Source organism: Meleagris gallopavo, chromosome 23 (genome assembly GCF_905368555.1).
Source record: "Meleagris gallopavo chromosome 23, MGAL_WU_HG_1.1, whole genome shotgun sequence".
In the NCBI taxonomy this organism is placed as follows: Eukaryota; Metazoa; Chordata; class Aves; order Galliformes; family Phasianidae; genus Meleagris; species Meleagris gallopavo.
The window spans coordinates 5,617,452-5,636,099 of record NC_139426.1 but is presented as its reverse complement, the minus strand read 5'-3'; the positions used below and the strand labels follow the sequence as shown (position 1 = coordinate 5,636,099).

Genomic DNA, 18,648 nt, shown 5'->3' with positions numbered 1-18,648 from the left:
AGCTGCCTGCCTTAATAGGACTTGAAGTGTTACACTTTTCTAAGAAAACTACAAAATGAATACAGTTCTTTTGTGTTAGAAAAAAAATTACACTGGTCACCCATGTTTCATTTGAAAATATTGCTATTCCTGAGGCTCTGGGACTGTAGTCTGGGAGAGTTATTATGGGACAAGGTCTACAAGGCTTCAATGGTCTGTTGTAAGCTTTATGTAAACATGTGGAAGGTTCTGCATGGAGATGTATGGGCTGTGAAGGTAAGTGAGTAAAAGAAGGACTGGTGAATGGCAGAGGTGGGTTTGTGTAGTTCTGCACTGCAGTGGTGAGCTCTGGAGCGTGGCAAACTATAAATTTGGATCTTACGCACAATAAACCTGCCCTGCTGTGGCTTTCAGGGGGAAATTCTTAAAAACAAATGTTCAGCAGGTTTTGTTAGAAGAAGAAAAGATTGTCAGCCTTGGCTGAAGGGAAATACAAGTGCTGGGAAGATCGTGCTTTTCTGCAGCAGGGTTCACTTTCGAAGTATACATCTGTTATTTCACAATTGCATTTCTCTGACAAGACCTGCTGCTGTGTTGACTCTTCAATGACCAAAACCCCGTTAACCTTGCTCTAGCCTTTAGAAACATACCATTTGTATCTTAAAAAGCAAGCGTTTTTCTTTCAAGTTTTGTCACTCTAAACATTAGCAGATGCTTCATTCCCTCTACAGCACGAGCGTTACGGTGGCCTGCTGCTGTGCCTGGACCAATGCTGCTTATGCTTGGATGAACGCATGGTAGATGCTGTAGAGCTGCATTAATCTGATTTACTCTCTCATGATGAAGAGTAGGTAGGCAGAGCTTGTTTTCTATAAAGTGGCAGAGTGGACATATTCAGTGTTTTACTGTTCTTCAGAACTGTACAGTGACAGTATGGATCCCTGAATAACATGTTTAAATACTCAGGAGATAGGCAGCTTTTTCTTCCCTAGACCTGTGGACCACAGACAAAACGGCTGTTTTGAATGCAGCGCTTCCTGAGTATTTGCATGAGCATACGGTTACATCTAAGGAAGCTTTTCCAAGCCGTTCTCCGTTGGAAAACAAAACAAAACACAACAAAATCTGTATCAGTGCCCATTTAGCTGACGTGCTGTGTGCTTTCCTGTGGAGAGTTCAGCAGATGTGGGGGCAGCACAGAGGACAAAGCGAGGCAGGGGTGTCAGCACACTTGCTGTGAATCAAGGATGCCAACTCTGGGCAGTAAAGCAGAGACAGATGACAATAAAAACTGCCCCTTTCCTGGCTTCTGAGGAAGAAAAACCAGTCGTTGCCGCCTCTCCCTCGTGCTGCGGGGCTGAGGGCAGAGCACGGCCCGTCGCAGGAGCCACGTGCTCCCACCCAAAGCGCCAATGGCAGCCGGCGGGTGAAGAGGAGGAAACGGCGTCCCCTCTCCATGGTGCTGAGCGGGCGCTTTGTGCAGCGACAGCCGTGAGAGGTCGTGGCTGAGCTGCCCTGCCGTGCCAGACCCCACATCGTCTGGGCCGCCTTGAGAACGCTGTTCTAATTAGCCGTGGGCGAGAGCCGCTTTCCCGTGGCCATCTGCAGCCCTGGTGACAGGCGGCGTTGCTAATCGGAGGGGATAAGCTGCTTAGGGCAGCCCAGCTGGAGTGAGCTCACTGCTGGAGTTGGGAGTTGAGGGGGGACAAAGCAGCCGGTTTGCCCCTGCCTTCAGAGGAGCAGACAAAGAGGTGCTGATCCGCCCCCGAGGTTCTGGCGAGGCCGAGCAGTATGGTCAGCAGCTCTGCCAGTGAGTAAGTGTCTCAGCTGCTGGAGCAGTGACCATCTTCTCTATATTTTGGGGAGGAGTACTACACCATGAGGCTCGAGGCCAAGCTCGCAGTAACAGTGACGGTTTGGTTTGGGGGGCAGAAGTACTGTTTCTAAGGAATTCTGTGCTATTGGTTCTATGATTGGAAGCATGTTGGTGTGGTATCGAACCAATCGCTGGTTCCAACTTGAAACGTGAGCCTTGGTCAGAAGGGGTGGGAAAAATGGAGTTATCTGTGCAGTACTCGTGTTTGTCATTTATCTTCCTTGATATCATAATGCTCACTTGAAAGAGCTTTATTTGCTTTCCATCAGTTGTGCTATTTACTTTGCTTGTAGTAACAGAAGTACATTGATCAGCTTAATTTTTGTTTGCAGAATTGGATTTATTTTGGGTTCTAATGCATTAGCATCATGCTACGCACGCGTTAAATGCTTACAGACATAAAAGCTCATACGGAATCCATTGGTTGTGGATTTTTGCAGTTTGCAAAATATGCTGTTTGCCTTGTGGCCTTCGAGGGAATTTTAAAAGGCACTTCATAAAATCTTATTGCCTTTTGAGTAGGATTAACTACTGCTTATAAGTGGCTACAGATAGGTCTGAATGGTAATTACAGCAAGGACAACAAACATGACTTTTAGTGGAGGCTTTCTCTTTCAGGTCTCAATGAGACCAAAATTAGGAATATGTCAGATGAAAAACAACTCAAATAAGCATGGTGATGTATTGAGAATCTGGTAGCTGGCAGAAAGAACTGCTGAACTGAAAAACAACAGAGCAACACAGTGCCAAAGTTCCAGATGTTCATGGAACAAACCAGGGCTGATAAGTAGATGGTTCTGTGTCCTTTGACAATTCCAAACCCTTTATAAAACTTCTGTGTGATGTGTTTGGTTGGGTGTTCCTGGGATGCAAGGAGAGCTTCTGCAGAACGCCGTTCTACGTTTTGATGTTACAGTTGGTGCAGTGGGAAGTACCCTAAAGAAGGCAGCAGTGCTTTGTCTGCTCGCTCTGTAAGTTGCCAACTTCTACTTGGCTTGAAAAAAAAACAAAAATGGTGCATTTGGTGAGATTTGATAGGCAGAAACAGCAGTTCCCATGGATAATTGCAACACTGCATGATGACCTACTGTCCATTTGGCAATCCCCACCTTGTGGTGGTTATTGAAGGAGTTTGTATGCCTGCTTGCAGCCAAGGATGTCCGAAGCTCACATACTTTGGAAACAATGCCGTTTTATGGAGACCTTCTGCTACTTGAGTGTGTTTGAAAAAGATGGTGGGCGTTTATTTCCTGCAGTCTTTTTTTTTTTTTTTTTTCCCCATATGTTGGCTATTTGTTTTTTTTTGTTTTTTTTTTTTTTTAAAGATGATCTAGCTGCGTGTCTTTTTCACCCTATCATTTTCATTTTTTAAAAGAGGATTGGCAAAGAATGCTTGGAATGACAGTGATTGGCATTTGCATTTAAAATTTGAGGGAATGAAAGCACAGTCCCCTTGAATGGCACTTACTGCTGTTATCCACAACTGAAGTATCTGTTCTGCATGAGATCTATATGTGTAACCATCTGACTTAGTGGCTAGACTGCAAATTAGGTCTCCCATGTATGTTGTAATTATTCCAAATTGGGGGACAGTGTAGATTCTCTGCATCTTTAAACACGGTTCCGTTCTGTAGTGTGGACAAGGAGAAACTGCCCTATGTAGCCTCGAGTCTTTGCAGGGCTGTAACACAATTTGTGAATAAAGGTGAACTTGACACATAGTTAAACAGTACCTTAAGTCCAGGCAGTATCATTGCTAGCAACCTTGGAGAAAATGGGCATGGAGGAGATGTGAATTTGATTTCTGATCAATGAAGAGAGGGTAATCATCGTAATCCAGATGGAACCAGGTTTCTCTGACTTGTGTTTGTTTTAAAGTCTTTCTCTTCCAGCAGTTTTGTTGCAGATTCTTTCCCTTCATTCATTCCTGCTCTGCCAGTCATGATTGTCTGCTGACAGTAGGATGGATATAGTGTCCATATTACTTCCAGGATTAAGGCTGGTGGACTGGGGACAAAGAGACTTAGAAGGAAAGTACCCAAAGCCTGTGACAAACTAGGGAAGATGGGTCGAGAAATATGCATGCTCCTCTGTTTATATTTCTTCTTGTTTTTCTTCAGAGCAAAGAAACTTTCAGAAGGATGTGAATGTTGATCTGTATTTGGGCGCGAGAAGTTGAGCAGATACTTCTCATCGCTGGCTTGAGGCTGCTGCACTCAGTGTAACTCCCAGGCAGACAGAACAGGGCTGGCTGTGCACCTCATCACAGTCAACTGGGCAGAGAGAGCCCTGGCTGTTACGACTGACCTCTCCTGTTCTTTTCAGCTGTTCCAGGATACCACCAGTCAGTTCTCCAGTTCCTGCTTCCAGCTGCAAAATAATCTCTAAGCTGCAGCAGCACAGCTCGAAGCACGTGGCTCACAGGACTCCTCATCTTGCTGTGTCCACACTTCCTGCTGCAAAACTCCCTCAGGGACACTCTCAGCTTGAGGCTTATAGCTTAGAAGGGAGAAGGAATGAGAATTCTGGCCTTCCTCAGCAGCACAGTCAGAAAGCAAAGGCAGCTGGTAGCTGCTCTATGCCTACTGCTCATCATCGCTGTTTAGAAGGAAGGAACAAGAACAGTGACTATCCAGTGGAAAAGCAGCAGCCACCTGCTGTGTCTTGTATGGATACTGGGAACCCTTCACTGGTCAACACACCTTTGCCATTTCATGCTGTAGATTGCTCTCTTAGGCACAAATTAGTGTTGTGTACTTCTTCAAGGAGCTCAAGGGGAAGTGTCAACTCTTGTAGTTCAGCCCTGACTTCAAGTGATCTCGGTCCATCTAATTTGGAGCCCCTACAGCCTATTTTGCAGTCCTCACAGATTTCTGCTGCTTTGTACTGTTCAATCCGGAGGCTGAAGCAAGAAATTGCTTTCATGGGGAGCCGGGCCTCCATTCCTCTGGAGCCCAAGTCTTTTCCAGTCAGTGGCAGTTTGTGCTTTGCTCCTGATGATCCAGCTCCTACTATCCTGAGCACAGGAGAACAGTTAGCTGGAGTAAAAACCAGTGCTGCTCAGGCAAGATTGAGATGGAGCATCCCGTTTGCTAAAGGCACAAGCCTTGGTGCAGTGATGAGGGACTTTGGGCATGCTGAACCCATCTCTGTCTCTCATAGATGCAGATACATTGACTCGAGTATGTGGAGAACCAAACTTTCAGGTGGCATCCATCCAGATAGGCTGTCTGCTGGGATGGGCTCTGGCAGGCTTGAGGATACAGAAGAAGATTCTTCCAATGATTGCTCCCCTTATTCCAGATGCCAGTCCCAGGCAAAGCCAATTCTGGAAACTGGTGGGTTTTACGTTCATACAAAAAATCATTCATGTGAAAAGGTTCTTAAAGCAGAAGGGACATCTGGTGAGCCATCCCTATGTGCTATGCCTTGGACAAAAAACCACCCTGAGGGTCTGCACGTGTCACTGGAAACGTGGTTGGCTGGGACTCAGATGAACGTTGGCGTATCCATGTATGGGACTCCAAGAGAAATGTGTGTAAGAGTCACTTCTTCTGGAGATCAAGAGTTTAGGCCAGTACAGCAGCTTAGCATTAAATCTGTAAAAGCCAAGAACCCCAAAGCTCCTGTTGAGTCCAGCAAAGGCTTAGAAGAGGTATGTGACTGTAGATCTCGAGCAGCCAGCAGGATGGCAGTGGGGGACAGCAGCCAGTCCAGCCTCTTCAGCACTCAGGTTGGAAAAGACATTGGTGACTGTTCCAACATAGAACACGTGAATGCAAACAGAGAAGAAAGGAGAAACAAACACTTCCAGCAAAGCAGCTGGAGGAATTGGGAAGCCCCTGACCACTCTGAAGAACCTTCTGTAGAGAGGAATGCCAAAGAACCACAGTGCTGTGAAGAAGGGAGCCAGACACAGGAAACTGTGCCCAGTGAGGTGAGGGTGGGCTCACTGTGTAGCATCCCTAATAGCAGATACTGTGCTTATTTCTACTTTTTGATAGTTGAAGCCCAGCAGTGATGGAAATGCTTGTCATTTATTTTTCTGGCTCTGAATGGTCAGAATCTCCTCTTTCTGGTCCTTCTCCATCTCAACATTTGCATGCATCTTCCTAAACACCAACTTTTTCACTTGGTGGTTGGTCTTGGGAATGTAAAGACCTGTTTATATTCCCAGGACCTACATGCAGACCAAAAGCATTAAGCAATTTTTTTTACCCTGCTTAATTGCAGGGTCCTGAGATTCCAGTTTTGTTGTGCCTTTTAATGCCTGAAGTGTGTGAGAGCATTCACAGAGCAAAAGCACCCAATGTAACACACGGTGCTTAGCAGGACTGTTCTGGACTCCATCCAAAATAGCTTACCATGCTGGGCACAGGCAAACTCTTTGACAGTAGGGTATTGGAATGACTGTTGTCTTCTGTCTGTTTTCAGGTGTCAGAGAACAGCATCTGGTCTCCAAAGGTGAATAAGCAAAGGTAAAAAGGACTCTGAATTTTCATGTGAGTGTGCTGGTAGTTAATGGGAGGAAAACTGCTGGAAAGTGGCTGAGGAACCATTCCTGGCTTTAGGATTTAACAGTGGATCTGCCATGGTTGGCTCAGGAGCTACATCTGGTTGTTTTCAAAAGCTGGCTGTCTAGAATGGAGTATACTTTAAAAACCAATATTTTTATCTTTAAAATTTTTCCTTCTAAATTCAACTTCAGTTACTATAGCGATGGAAGAAGCATTGGTACTACACATGACTTTTCAGTGCAGCAAATTGTAGCATGCTCATTCCAGAGTTAGTGAAGGTCAAGAACAGGGCTTATTCATGAGATGGGATTGAAATTTGTCATCTGTGGATTAGAAGAGTGTGAGATGAGTATCTTAATGTGGGGTGAAGCTGCAGGTTTTTCACTCTTTAGAGAGAATGATTTGAAATACTTCTTTTCAGTTTGATGCCTGAAGTCTGATTGCCATCTCCTGGCTGTGTTTAATTTTTGTGTGTTAACTGGAGCTCGTTTGTTTTTTTTTTTTCTCTCAAAGTTTCCAGAGCTTACATGACAGACAAATGGTAACTAGGTGTTTCCATGCCTGGAGGGACCATATCATCTGGAAGAGGACTGCAGCAAGGCAGCAGCAGCCTCAAAAGGCCCTTGGTGCTTCTGGCTTGGTAGCCCAGCAAAGATGTGCCTCAGCTCTTTTAGCTGCCAGCTTCCACAAGGTGAGGATGGGCCAGAGACAGTACAAGTGGCACCTGTTTGAAATTCAATGATACGGACCCTGGTGCTGATACTCTGCCTAAGTTTGTTCTAACCATGTGGTTCCTTCTTCAGTGGAAGGAAGCTGTGACAAAACAGAGCCAAAAACAAGCTGCACAGTCTGAGTCATATTCGTATACCCAAAGTTCATCGGTGGGTTTTTCTGGAATAGGAAGATTAGCAACTATGACAACCTCAGCTCAGCACCAGCTTACAGAAGGATACATGAAGGAAGCTGAGCAGGCTTGTAGGTAAGCTGAGAGGATTCTCCTACTGGTATCTCAGGCAAGTGGAGGTTTACAGACATTTTTGTCAGAGGGTGTGAAACTTGTGTCCAGGTCTGTGAATGTATTGCTTGCTGCAGATGGCTGCTGCAATAATTGGTATCTTAGAATTTATAGTGCACTACTGTTCCAGTCTGATTTGTGTCTGACACAGCTGTGCTGTACTCTTTCTTGAGTTAGGCTATCTTCTGCATATGGAATATGAGTGCAAATACCGTTGTTCCACTCCAGTACCACAGTCTAGCAGGACATGAGATGGTCAAAAGAACAGACCATCATTCAGCCTGTTGATTCTGAAGGCAGGAGAGCAAATCCGGACAAAGAGATAGGGCTACCTAGGGAGAAGGGAGGCTCTGGATTCACTTTGCATCTGTCTGGACAGAAGGGTTTTAAGGCATACTCGCAACTTTCAGGGTGGAGAGCGAACTGTGGACACAGCTTCATCGCAGGCAGAGAGGAGATGAGTTCTGCTGGAGAGCTCAAGCAATAAGAGATGTGAGACGCCTAGCTGGTAAGCACGTGCGCTGTGGAGCAGCTTGAATGGAGCCACTGTTTCACCATGTTTCTTGGTTAGTGTGTAGTTGTTGCATTGACCTGGCTCTTCCAGAAACTGATCCTGCAAACAGCTGGGCTAATATCTGTAGTGGTAGAGGGTGGCTTACCTGCCATGCCATACACTTCTGCCTTGCTTCTTATAAAAATTCAGTTGTAGCAGATACTGTTGCTCCAGCAGTGTGATCTGTCTCCATTAAGTGCCTTTTCCAGACAGCTAGAGTTCAGCCTGGGAATGATTGCTGTGTGACACTAAGCTGTTTCAAGTTCTTCTAAGTTGTTTTTCTTCCTGTCAATCTGTTCCTGCCCTGTAACACAGCAGCTTTCAGACTGTGGCGCCTTCAGAAGGAGCTGCTGAGCAATGAGGAAGGCAGGCTGCTGGAAGCACATGCCCTGATGGAAAAGAAGCGGCTACAAAACATTTTCCAGGTGTGGCAGTCCCGATACTTGGAAAAGAAAAAGATTTTAGGGCTGACTATTCAGATCCAAAGGAACTTGGTCTCCCGGTAAGTTGATGAGATGTATTTTTAAGGTGGAAAAAAGTTCATTCTGGAAGTCCAAGGAATGATGGTGCCAACCCAGATAATGATGTGTTGCTCCATCTTAAAGTCATCTTTTTACTTTATTTTAGGAGTTAATAAAGGTAGAAATATATTTTGGTCGAAACAGATTTCATTTTAGTGGAAGTAGAAACTTGATTTAAAGGACTCAGAAGTCAAAGTCCAGAAAAAGATTTAGTAGTTCAGTATTCTGTTTTCCTTTGGTCTTTCTCAGGTGCTTCAGTGCATGGAAAGAGGCTGTTGAGCTAAATGCATATTACAAGAGCAGCCTGACACATCTCAGAGTAGAATCAATGAGGAAATACTTCCAGCAGTGGTTTCAGATGCTGCAGGTCAGAGAAAGCAATAAGAAGGCAGTGGTGAACCTCCTCTTTCTGAGATGGAAGCAGCATTATGGTGAGTCTCATGGGGCTTGTGGATCAACTAAGATTTGAAATTGCTGAGACTTATTCTTTCTCTACTTGTACAGTGAACTGAAGCCTGAAAAACAGCTGAAAACAGCCTGATAACAGAGAGGCACAGATAATAAATAGAACTATAGAATCTTTTGAGTTGGAAAGAACCTTTAAGGGTGATCTAGTCCAACTCCCCCACAAGGAACAAGGACACCTACAGCTAGATTAGGTTGCTTAGAGCTCTAAGCCATCCAGCCTGAATTTGAAGACTCTGGGCAACCCATTCCAGTTCTCAGTACATGGAACTAAGAAATACCATGAGCAGTAGGTGGAGGGCTAGTTGTTCTGGATGCGTCTCTAATGCTATAAGCAGTTTGGTCCCTATTTCATAGACGTAGAAGAAAGCCTTAAGCCTTGACAGAAAGCTGTTAGAGGGCTGGGCTGGATTGAGTTTCATATGAACGCTTTCTGACAATTGTTGTCTCTTGTCAATCTCTGTAATTGGCTAAGGACCAGCTGTAAGCTCAGCATCTCACAGAACTACAATGGAAGGAGATGACAGCTGGCCATGGTGTGCTGTAGTGCCACAGTTTCCTGAGAAAACAAGCTACTCTCTTGATGACTTCTGCCTCAAGATGAAACTCCAGAGAGTGTATCTGTTGTGGAAAGAGAGGCTGTACGAGCACTGCAGAGCTGAGTGAGTGACAAAACCAGTTCCTGGAGCCCTCTTTGGTTGTATCCACTTGATTCCCAGTTCCCCGGGAAAAACCTCTTGTTCTATCTATTATCCATCTAATCTATAGTAGCGTCCCCCTCTGGTATCTCTCTTCAGTCACTTTGCCATCTCAATATCTTCTGTCTCAGTTCTTTCTCTCGGGCTTTGGAGGAACGTAGACTCAGAAAAGCTCTGAAATTATGGCACCAGAAGTATCTCATGCTGAAGACAAACAAACAAAGTCCTCAGCACTCTCACAGGGCTGTCTATGAAGAACCTCTTGCTGTCCTGTTTTGTGAGGAACGCTCAACATCTTCTGGCTTCCACAGCAGTGCTCCAACTACTCTTGCCTCTCAAAGCTCACTGGAAAAGGTGAGGAAGTTTTGTTACAGGTCCTTTCTCTGCCCTCTATGTACAAACTGCTCTGAAACTGGGATTTTTCAGGAAATAAATTCTGCTTCAGTGTGGTATCATCATTAAGAAACTGTGCTCAGTATTTAGGCCTGAAGAGCTCTGAGGCTGTAGGGTCCTGGCATCAGAAGTTGTAAACTCACTTCTCTCTCAGCTCTCCTCGTGTAATGATACTGGGAACTGCTGAGTTAGTGTGGTTTTCTTGTGTACTTTGTTCCTGTTTGTGGCTGCAAGGTGGAAGGGATGAAATACAAACAAGCTCTTCACTGAGAAGAGGTCAAACAGGCATATTTGCTGCCTCTGTGATGGTTTGCTTTCCCATCAAGGATGTGTTTGTGCTATGGAGCCTGCATTTCCTTTGGATGCATTCTGGATTTTCCTGATTCTTGGCCGAAAGGAGGTGTAAATGATGTGGTCAGAACTGCTAGCAGAGTAATTCTACTGTTAGAACACTTGTCTCATGGTGTCTTTTTCTCTCCTTACATGCAGGAATACAGTTTTAGTGACAGCAGCCAGCAGAGCTGCTCCTCCGTTCTGACTGCTGAGGATGTGACATACCTGCCCTATTACAATTCTTTCCTGCAACTACACCAATGTGCAGAGCTGCCAGCTGAGCTGAGTGGAGAGCTGTGCTTGCAGACTTCCTTTCCTCCATGGACGACTAGATCTGGGTAAATTGGAGACTTGTTCCTTGGGATGCAGGCTGTTTGGTCTGGCCAAATTCATTCTTTCAGGATAGTCACCCACATCATCTCACAACAGCCTTACAGATACTTTCTTCTTTCTCTAGCTTTCCTGACTGACATATTTTTCTTGTAGAGAAAATTGGTTTGTGGGAGGTCAGTTCCAGTCCTTGGCACTGCAGAGTGCAGACAGTAAAGTCCAGCCTCTTGTCAGTTACTCTACATGGGAAGAGGTGAGACCAAAAAATGATGCAATGCATGTAAACGTATAACTGCTTTTTGCATGGCCCAAATGAGGAAAGAGCCTTTGTGTTTCAGTGTCAAGATATGGAAGATCTCACTTCTTCTCTTCTTGTGATTGAACAGAATGCCTGCAGGGAGGGGTGGGGGTTGAGCTATGTCTTAGGGCAGCTCTTCCTGTTCACTTTCTAGTTGAATTGGAAGTTGTCCATCTGCCTGGAATTTAAAAATCATGTCAGACCCTTGTATATAGATGTGTGTGTGTTGGGGGGGGGGGAGGGGTGAGGACGGGGCAACGGGGGATTAAATGTCACTTCCACAGAAGTCACAGCAGCAAGAACAGGCTGAGCTGCAGGGAGTGACTGTGTCCAAGCAGCAGTTCAGGACTTCTTTGTTTTTCTGGATTCCAGGACTGCAGCTCTGAGAAGGAGGTGGAGAGTTCCTGGCACCGTGTGGAGAAATGCTGCCTGGAGAAGTACTTCATCATCTGGTCCACTCGAACTCAGCAACTCACAAAAGCCCAGCAGTACTGCAGGTTTCTTCAGCTGTCTCGGTAGGTATTGTGCTTCTCAGAAGTTTCCTAAAGCTGTCTGTTTCAGGAGCTCCACATCTTGCTTTTCAAGAAACTTCCTCTTTTTCCTTTTTCAGTGGAAGTTTTGCAGCCCATTATTTTATTTTCCTGCTTCAAAATTATTAAATCTAAATGCCGTTCTCTCTGGTTTGCTGAGCTGCCTCAGAAGTTAGAGTGAGCCCAGTGCTGCTGGTATCAAGCCTTGGTAACTTCCTATCTACTGAACTGGCCTTGCTCTCTACTTATTCAGAAATTGCAGAGAACAGAAGACTTGGCACAGCCAGGACAGAGCACCTTACTCCCTTACACCTTGCCCTGCCTTTGGTTTACCTTGATTTACTTAAAGGATGTGAGCAGATCTGATCCATTTCCTAAAATATCTCACGTACATTTATTGTTAAGGTTATGATTACAAATGTATGAATCTGTTTGAGTTATTCCTACAGTTGCTCCAATGATCTTTGCCTTTCTCAGAGCCTTTCTCAGATGGCACCGCTGGGCTGTGGAGAACAAGAACCAAAAAGTAGCAGCAGCCCTTAAATACCAATTTAATTGCTGCCGGATGGCTTTCAGCTTGTGGAAGAAGAGACTGGCCCAGAAAGTGGAAGCTGACCAGAGATTCAGGTGTTACCTCCACCAAATGACTGCTGATGCTCTTCGGCGTTGGCATTCCTACTGTCAAAGTAAGTTACTTCATCCTACAGCAGCATTTGCCTCTGTGTAAGAACACTGTGGGAATGGTTGGGCTGGAGAAACTCCTGCTTCTGGTTGTAGGTGTGTGAACACTAGTCTAGGGGCCAGTGAGAGCCTTATTGCCCTGTTTTGCAGTGTATAACTGATGCTAGGGAGATGCAATCGGGGAGGCTGACTGGGGAAGGGGTGAACTGGGTAGTCTTTTCAGCTGCTTGAGAGATGATGGGCCAGACTAAGATTTCCTAGACTGCAATTTGCAGCAGGTGTATTCTCTGCTCTTGTGTGGACTCTGTAATGGGGGAGGGAGAAGTAGAACTTATCTCAGCAAGCTCATGTCTTTTCTCATAGGGAAGTGTAACATGAAGGGGCTGCAGCAGAGATGGGCTCAGCATAGCTGCCAGGAGAAGAAGAGATTGATCCTGCAGACGTGGCGCTGCCAAACAAGGCAGCTGAAAAATGCTGCTTTATTCTGGGAGCGTCTCCTCCTGCACAGGTTTGTTTTCTTTCTTTGAAGCATTTCCAAGGGAAGCTTTGAGTGAAGAGCAATTTATGTAGCAGCGGATCCAGTGTATTCAGACCTGTTTGATCAGTGAGATGATTTATGCCAAGGATTCATTTAAGGCACGGGAAGTGAAGGTTTGTTCCTAGCAGATTTACTTACGAATTGCAGGCTCAGCCTCGGAGAGAAGGTCAGCAGAGGAAAAAGCAGCAACAAAAAAGAAACACAGTAAAACCTTAACAGCTGTGATGCTTAGACTCTATGCTCACCCCACCCAGTTGCATTTTCTTCTGCAAATCAATCTGTGTGGTGGCACCCTAGTGGGAATTGTGTTTCAGAGAAGTCCTTCATGTTGCTCCTTCCCGTAGAGTGCCTCCACCATTAATCTTCCTTCTGAGCTCTCTTTTGATGGGAGATCGCCTCTAATTTCTCACCTTAATGTCAATAAATAAATCAGCTTGCCAATCAGCGTGGCTGTGGTACAGGCTGAGCCCTGTTTCTTCTGAGGGGGGCATTTTTCATGCTAGGATAACCTGCAATAGATTCTCTTGATCTTCAGAGAAGCCTGCCAGGCAGAGGATATTTACACCTCTGTCCCATGGTGCAGTGGAGCAGTTTGCATAATGAAAACCCAAGTGGAATGAGGAACCAACAGGATGAGCCAAGAGTTAAAAGCAGGTTTGCTTCTGGGTTTGTGCAGGGAGACTGCCCTCCGTGCATCACAGTAGATAGAGGAGGAGTTATTGTAGGTGCAGATTTGTGGTGCTGTTAATTGTAACTCCTCCTGTACACACTGTAGGATTTGTTTATTTGTTTAAAAAAAAAATCTTGAATAAAATTTGAATAATTCTTTTCCAGCCATATATCCTGAGTACAGCAGGCTCTTAGCGTTTCAGCCAAGAAAAAGAGGAAAATCTGCATCTTCACAATGAGATACTATTTTGAATCCAGCTTGGGTCTGCAGCAGGCAGTCTTAACTGGGTCTGCTGGGATTGCGCTGAAGGAAATTTCAGCAGTGTCATTACTCTTATCCCACAAGTAAACAGCCTTTCTCTATAAAGCATCATCCTAAAGATCAGCTGCTGGCACAGGGAAAAATCAGACTGACTAATGTAATTCTTTCTTTTTCTTGTCAGCAGAGGGAAAATGTAGCACACCATTGTATTCTGTTTGTAGGGATATTTAAAGAGCAGCAACACTGGAATGGCCAGAAGGGAGCAGTCATACTCCTTTGACCACTTATACGTAACACTGCACAGTGGGTTGAGAAGGTGGAATTTGGTCCATTGTGTGTTTGGTGCTGATAAAGAGCACTTTTCTGTGTTTGTACTGTTTTTCAGGTGCATAGTCATCTGGGCCCAGGTCACTGCCTGCAGACTGAGGCAGCAAGAAGCCCTCTGTTATTTTAGAAGGGTCAGAGAGCACCATCTTCTAGAAGTGAGTTTTGCAGAATGGAGAGTGAAGTTCATGACAGCTAAACAGCAGTTGCTGGGAGAGGAGAAAAACCACACGTGGCATGGATGTTCTCAAGCTAAAGCCTGTCAGCGCTGGCGATTGGCCTCAAGGGGACAGCAAGCACTACACCTGGGGTCTGTGGCCACTGTGAAACAGGTAAAAAGAAAGTCCTTATGAGATGATTTAGAACTCCCAGTTGGCCTGTGGGTCACTGAACACTGAGCTGCATTGACAGGGCTTGTAGGAAAACCTGGTTTGGCTTGTCCTAACTGTGGTGACTGCCTTGAAATTCTTTACAGACTGTGCAAACAACTTCATCACCATAATCTGGCACAGATTACAGCAACCATCTGGAGTACAGTATTAAGGAGTGGGGATCTTTTTGACCAGAGAGACAAGAGCACTCCTTCCTCTCTGCTCAAAGGTGGGATGGGATAATCACTGTCCCCACAGAGCGGACAGAGCTGTTGGGCTGCATACTATTTCAAAAGGCTCACAGCAAATAAACCACAAAGAGCTGGATTGATTTTTGAAAGACTGATTCAGTCCTGCTGGGATCTCATCTGTGCAGTTTCCAGCCTGGGGTCTAGCACATTAAACTACCTGCAGGGATATGAACATAAGTGTATCTGTAAGGCTAGTTTCTGTGCCGTATGTGTGCATGTGTTTAGACTTGGTTGCAGCTGTGTTAATTCTGTTTGCAGGCCTGCAACTATTGGACAAAAGCAGCTGCCTTTTCCCAGTGCTCGCGGCAGTGCAGTACCCTGATAGGTGCTAGGAAGAGCAAGAAGATGTCTTTGTCTTTGACCATAAGTAAGATATACCCCATTCTCTCTTCCTTTTGTGGGGCCATATGAGGTGTGTGAGTGGGGAGGGGGAGAGGTGCTTGCCAATCTAATGACTGGGGTTTCTCTCTGAAGCAGATGCTCACTGCAATCAAATTTTGACTGTGGACTGCTTCTGTTTTTAGTGTCCAAAGGACTGAGAACCTGTGGCAACTCTAATCTCTTCCTCCTGTTAGCTCCTGTGTGATTCCTTTTTTCTTTCCTAGAAAGGAGAGGATGCAGAGAGAGAGGTTCAGCTCCAGCTGCTTCCCTTGGGTTTTTTCCCAGTGCTGTTCGCTGCTGGCTGGTGATCTACAGAAACCAAAGGAGGACTGAAAGGCTGCCAGTCCCTCAACAGCTAGAGAGACATGATTTGGTAGGACCTGTCCCTGGGCATGCCAGGACCCAGGAGAACAAAGCAGAGGTGGACTCTGATGAGTGGAATGACAATTGGCTTGGGTAGGCAGAGTTGGAGGGCTCTGAGCTTCATCATTTTTCTGCCACCAGGGAAACACTCCCTGACAAAAGCTTGTTTTCTTCATTTTCTTGCCTACAGGAGGAAGTATCTGAGGTGGTGGCATCACACAGTGACGCTGCGCCGGTGCCAGCGTGCCAGGAGGCTGCACAGTCTGGCAAGGGGTTGGCAGCAGTGGAAAGAAGCCAGCAGGGTGGTGATGCTGGCACAGGTGTTGGTGAGTAGTACTGCCACATGGGTGTCAATGATGGGTGTTAGTGGATAAGCCCACTATGCTTGCAGCCTCAACTACATCCTAGAAGATGAGACCTGGGGATTTAACATGCACAAATGTGCACATAAAATCCCAGTTTGCTGCTGTGGCTACTTTATCCAGCTTTCTCTTTGAAATGCCAGCTGTCATTTGTCGCCCCTCTGCTCAGGACAAGATGAAATGGTTTCAAACAAAAAGAGGGGAGATTTAGAATGGATATAAGAAAAAGTATTTTTACAATAAGGGTGGTGAGGCACTGGCACAGGTTGCCCAGAGAGCTGGCAGTGCCCCATCCCTGCAGATACCCAAGGTCAGGCTGGAGGGGGCTCTGAGCACTGATGGAGCTGTGGGTGTCCCTGTTTATTGCAGAGGAGTTGGACCAGGTGGCTTATAAGAGTCCCTTCCAACTCAAACCATTCTATGATCTAATCTGTGCACTGCCTTTCTTCCTGGCAGGACCAGCAGCGGCTGATAGAAAAGGCCTGGAGGGCATGGAGACGTCGGTATTTACAAAGCTGTGTAGTGCAGAGGTTTTTGGAGGTTGAAGCCAGGAGCCTACTGTCTGAGGTAAGCACTGAAGGCTGCTTTTATTCTTTGAACTCCAAACCTCTGGTACAACCTTTTGGTTTAGATCTAAGCTCAAGGTGCCGAGACTCCAGAGAGAAAGGTTCAGCTCCAGCTGCTTCCCTTGGTTTTTTTCCCAGTGCTGTTCACCACTGGCTGGTGATCTACAGAAGCCAAAGGAGGACTGAAAGGCTGCTGCTCCCTCAACAGGGAGGGCTATCCCTTATTGCCACCTGGAAGGTGAAACAGAACATGGAGCTATGTCTGGGCCCACGTGCTTCCTTGTTCCTTCACATCAGGAAGATAATAAGCAAATGGCAGTTTGTGGTTAGAGGGATGTAAAACGAGTTCCAGATACCTGTGTCATTTTGTGGGAAACAGCTTCTTACTGTGAGGGTAAATGGGTGTGTGCCTTTCCTAAGGAATTGAAAGGTGGAAGGTGCTAGGCTCTGTGGTGGATCAGCAAACACCACAAAGGGACAACTGATGTTCCCTGTGTCTCCCTCCCTGGACAAAGCACTACTGAAAGGAGAAGTTGAATATATCAAGAGATGGGACTTGCCCAAAACAAGGGCAAATAGCTTTCAGCTTTATTTGGTTTTCTTTTGGAGTAGCAGAACTCTGATAAGGGTTCGAAGGGGCACATAACGGGATGTTTATCCATGAATCTTCTGCCTCTTGAGAGCCCACGTAGGGAACAGTCAGGCTCCACACTGTTACTGGAGGACTGTGGTGACTTGCACCCAGGGTCAGGCAAATTGTTATAAATTTGAATGTGCAAGCAAAGCCCAGTATCTCAAATAGTCGCTTCCCTCCTCTGCCTCCTAAAGGTCCATGCAGGATTAAGTCCTCCTTTAAGACGATGAGTGCAAGTATTGAAAGGAGGGCAGAGGGAGGAGGTTGTCACACTGATTTGTACTCTTCACTTCCCTTATTGGCTACAGTAACACAGGGGGGATGGAGAAGACACTAAGTGAACAGAGAGGCATCTGGCTTGGCCGCTGCTAGAGGAAGAGCTGTGTTCACTGGTGCTGTGAGGGTGGCTGCAATCTCTCCAGGGTAACCCGAGTTTCTGATTTGTCCCCTCTACTTCAGGCGTTTAGAAGATGGCGTCAGCTCACAGAGTTCCAACTCAAGGACAGAGGACACTGCTGAATGGTGGGGCCTGCCTGCAGCTGCTCATTTCAGGAGTGGAGGAGTCACAACAAAGAGCTGATCTCCTGCAATCAAGAAAGCCGTGCACGATCTACCTGTGTGATGAAAAACAGTGCTGCAAGCCCAAAGTATGGTGATAGCCAAAGGACAAGTAGGAAGAGGAGGTATCCAGAGAAAGGTCTTATTTAAAGGACTGATATTCTGCCTCCCTACTGCCACAAACTTGAGAACTTACTAATGGCTTTTGTTGTGAGGTTGCATTCCCTTTTCTGCTAGAGCCTGATTTTGTTGGAGTTTTGATTAAAAGTCAAAAAATACCTTATAGGACCTCCCTTAACTAATTTTTTTGTTTTTATTTTTTGTAATTGAGAGTTTAGTGTCATGTAAAGGACTAAGCAAACCTTGGGTTTTGAAGAAGTGAACAGGAATGTGTCTGTGGAAATGCTACATGCTGTTGATTCCAAAGTTTGGACTGAACCTGGTCACTGTGAATAGAGGCCTTATTTTTAAGATTAGGCTCTTCCCTTGGGTGGTTGGGATGATTCCCACTTGGCCCCTACCTCCTGTCCAAGTCCATCAGCTCTTCATTAAGGCTTTCAGTGGGTGGCCAACCTCTTGACTGCTTCCTGCTGGTTTCTTTCTGCACTGAATGGGCTAGGGATGAAGAAACCTGCTGGGAACAGCTGAGCACCAAAAGCTTTGCTGGGGGAAGACAGGCGTGTCTGACCCCCAACCTTCCCATTACTTGCTCCTGTGATTGATGCCCTGTAATTACCCTGGATATATGAGCCCAGTCTCAGACAGCTGTAATGAGAGGGTTTGAAGAATCTGGAAAAGGCTTTTCTTCCTTGCTTGTTTGAAAGAGATGCTTGCAGCTTAGCAGGGATCTTGAAATCCCACTGGGAGCTGCCCCAAGGTCTTGTTTTTCCTAGCCTGGGGTAGCTTTGCAGGATTAAGGACAATGCAGCCTCGGCAGCCCCTTCTTTCACTGGTGCAAGGCCTAAGTCTGCTAGAGTCATTAGGTCAAGAAAGATTAGGTTATTTTTTTCCTATAGATACTAGAGAAGGACTACCACTCTGTGGCCACGCAGAACTGAGGCAGGGGCCATAGGTGGTTATTATTCCTTTGTCCATATTTCCTTTGGACATGTGTTAGAAATAGAGGCAGCACTGCCTCGCAATCAGTTGTTTTCTTAAACCTTTCCTTGGGCTAATATTA

General features: G+C 45.8%; 1 protein-coding gene across 2 annotated transcripts; it reads left to right on the top strand.

The window, feature by feature from the left end:
* Positions 1-514: 514 nt before the first annotated feature.
* Positions 515-18,575, top strand: C23H1orf167 (chromosome 23 C1orf167 homolog). 2 transcript variants are annotated; one of them, XM_019622556.3, is made up of 20 exons: positions 515-5,792; positions 6,290-6,333; positions 6,886-7,063; positions 7,176-7,351; positions 7,798-7,895; positions 8,259-8,442; positions 8,711-8,892; positions 9,402-9,588; positions 9,756-9,978; positions 10,507-10,688; positions 10,837-10,933; positions 11,351-11,493; positions 11,986-12,194; positions 12,553-12,697; positions 14,044-14,314; positions 14,863-14,971; positions 15,210-15,441; positions 15,539-15,674; positions 16,167-16,277; positions 17,370-18,575. In XM_019622556.3, the coding sequence occupies exons 1-20, from the start codon at positions 4,434-4,436 to the stop codon at positions 17,427-17,429; spliced, it is 4,326 nt and encodes a 1,441-aa protein (XP_019478101.2). In that variant the 5' UTR covers positions 515-4,433; the 3' UTR covers positions 17,430-18,575. The 2 variants fall into 2 exon arrangements, with proteins under 2 accessions (XP_019478101.2, XP_010721210.2); XM_010722908.4 differs by having other exon boundaries at positions 8,256-8,442.
* Positions 18,576-18,648: the final 73 nt, after the last annotated feature.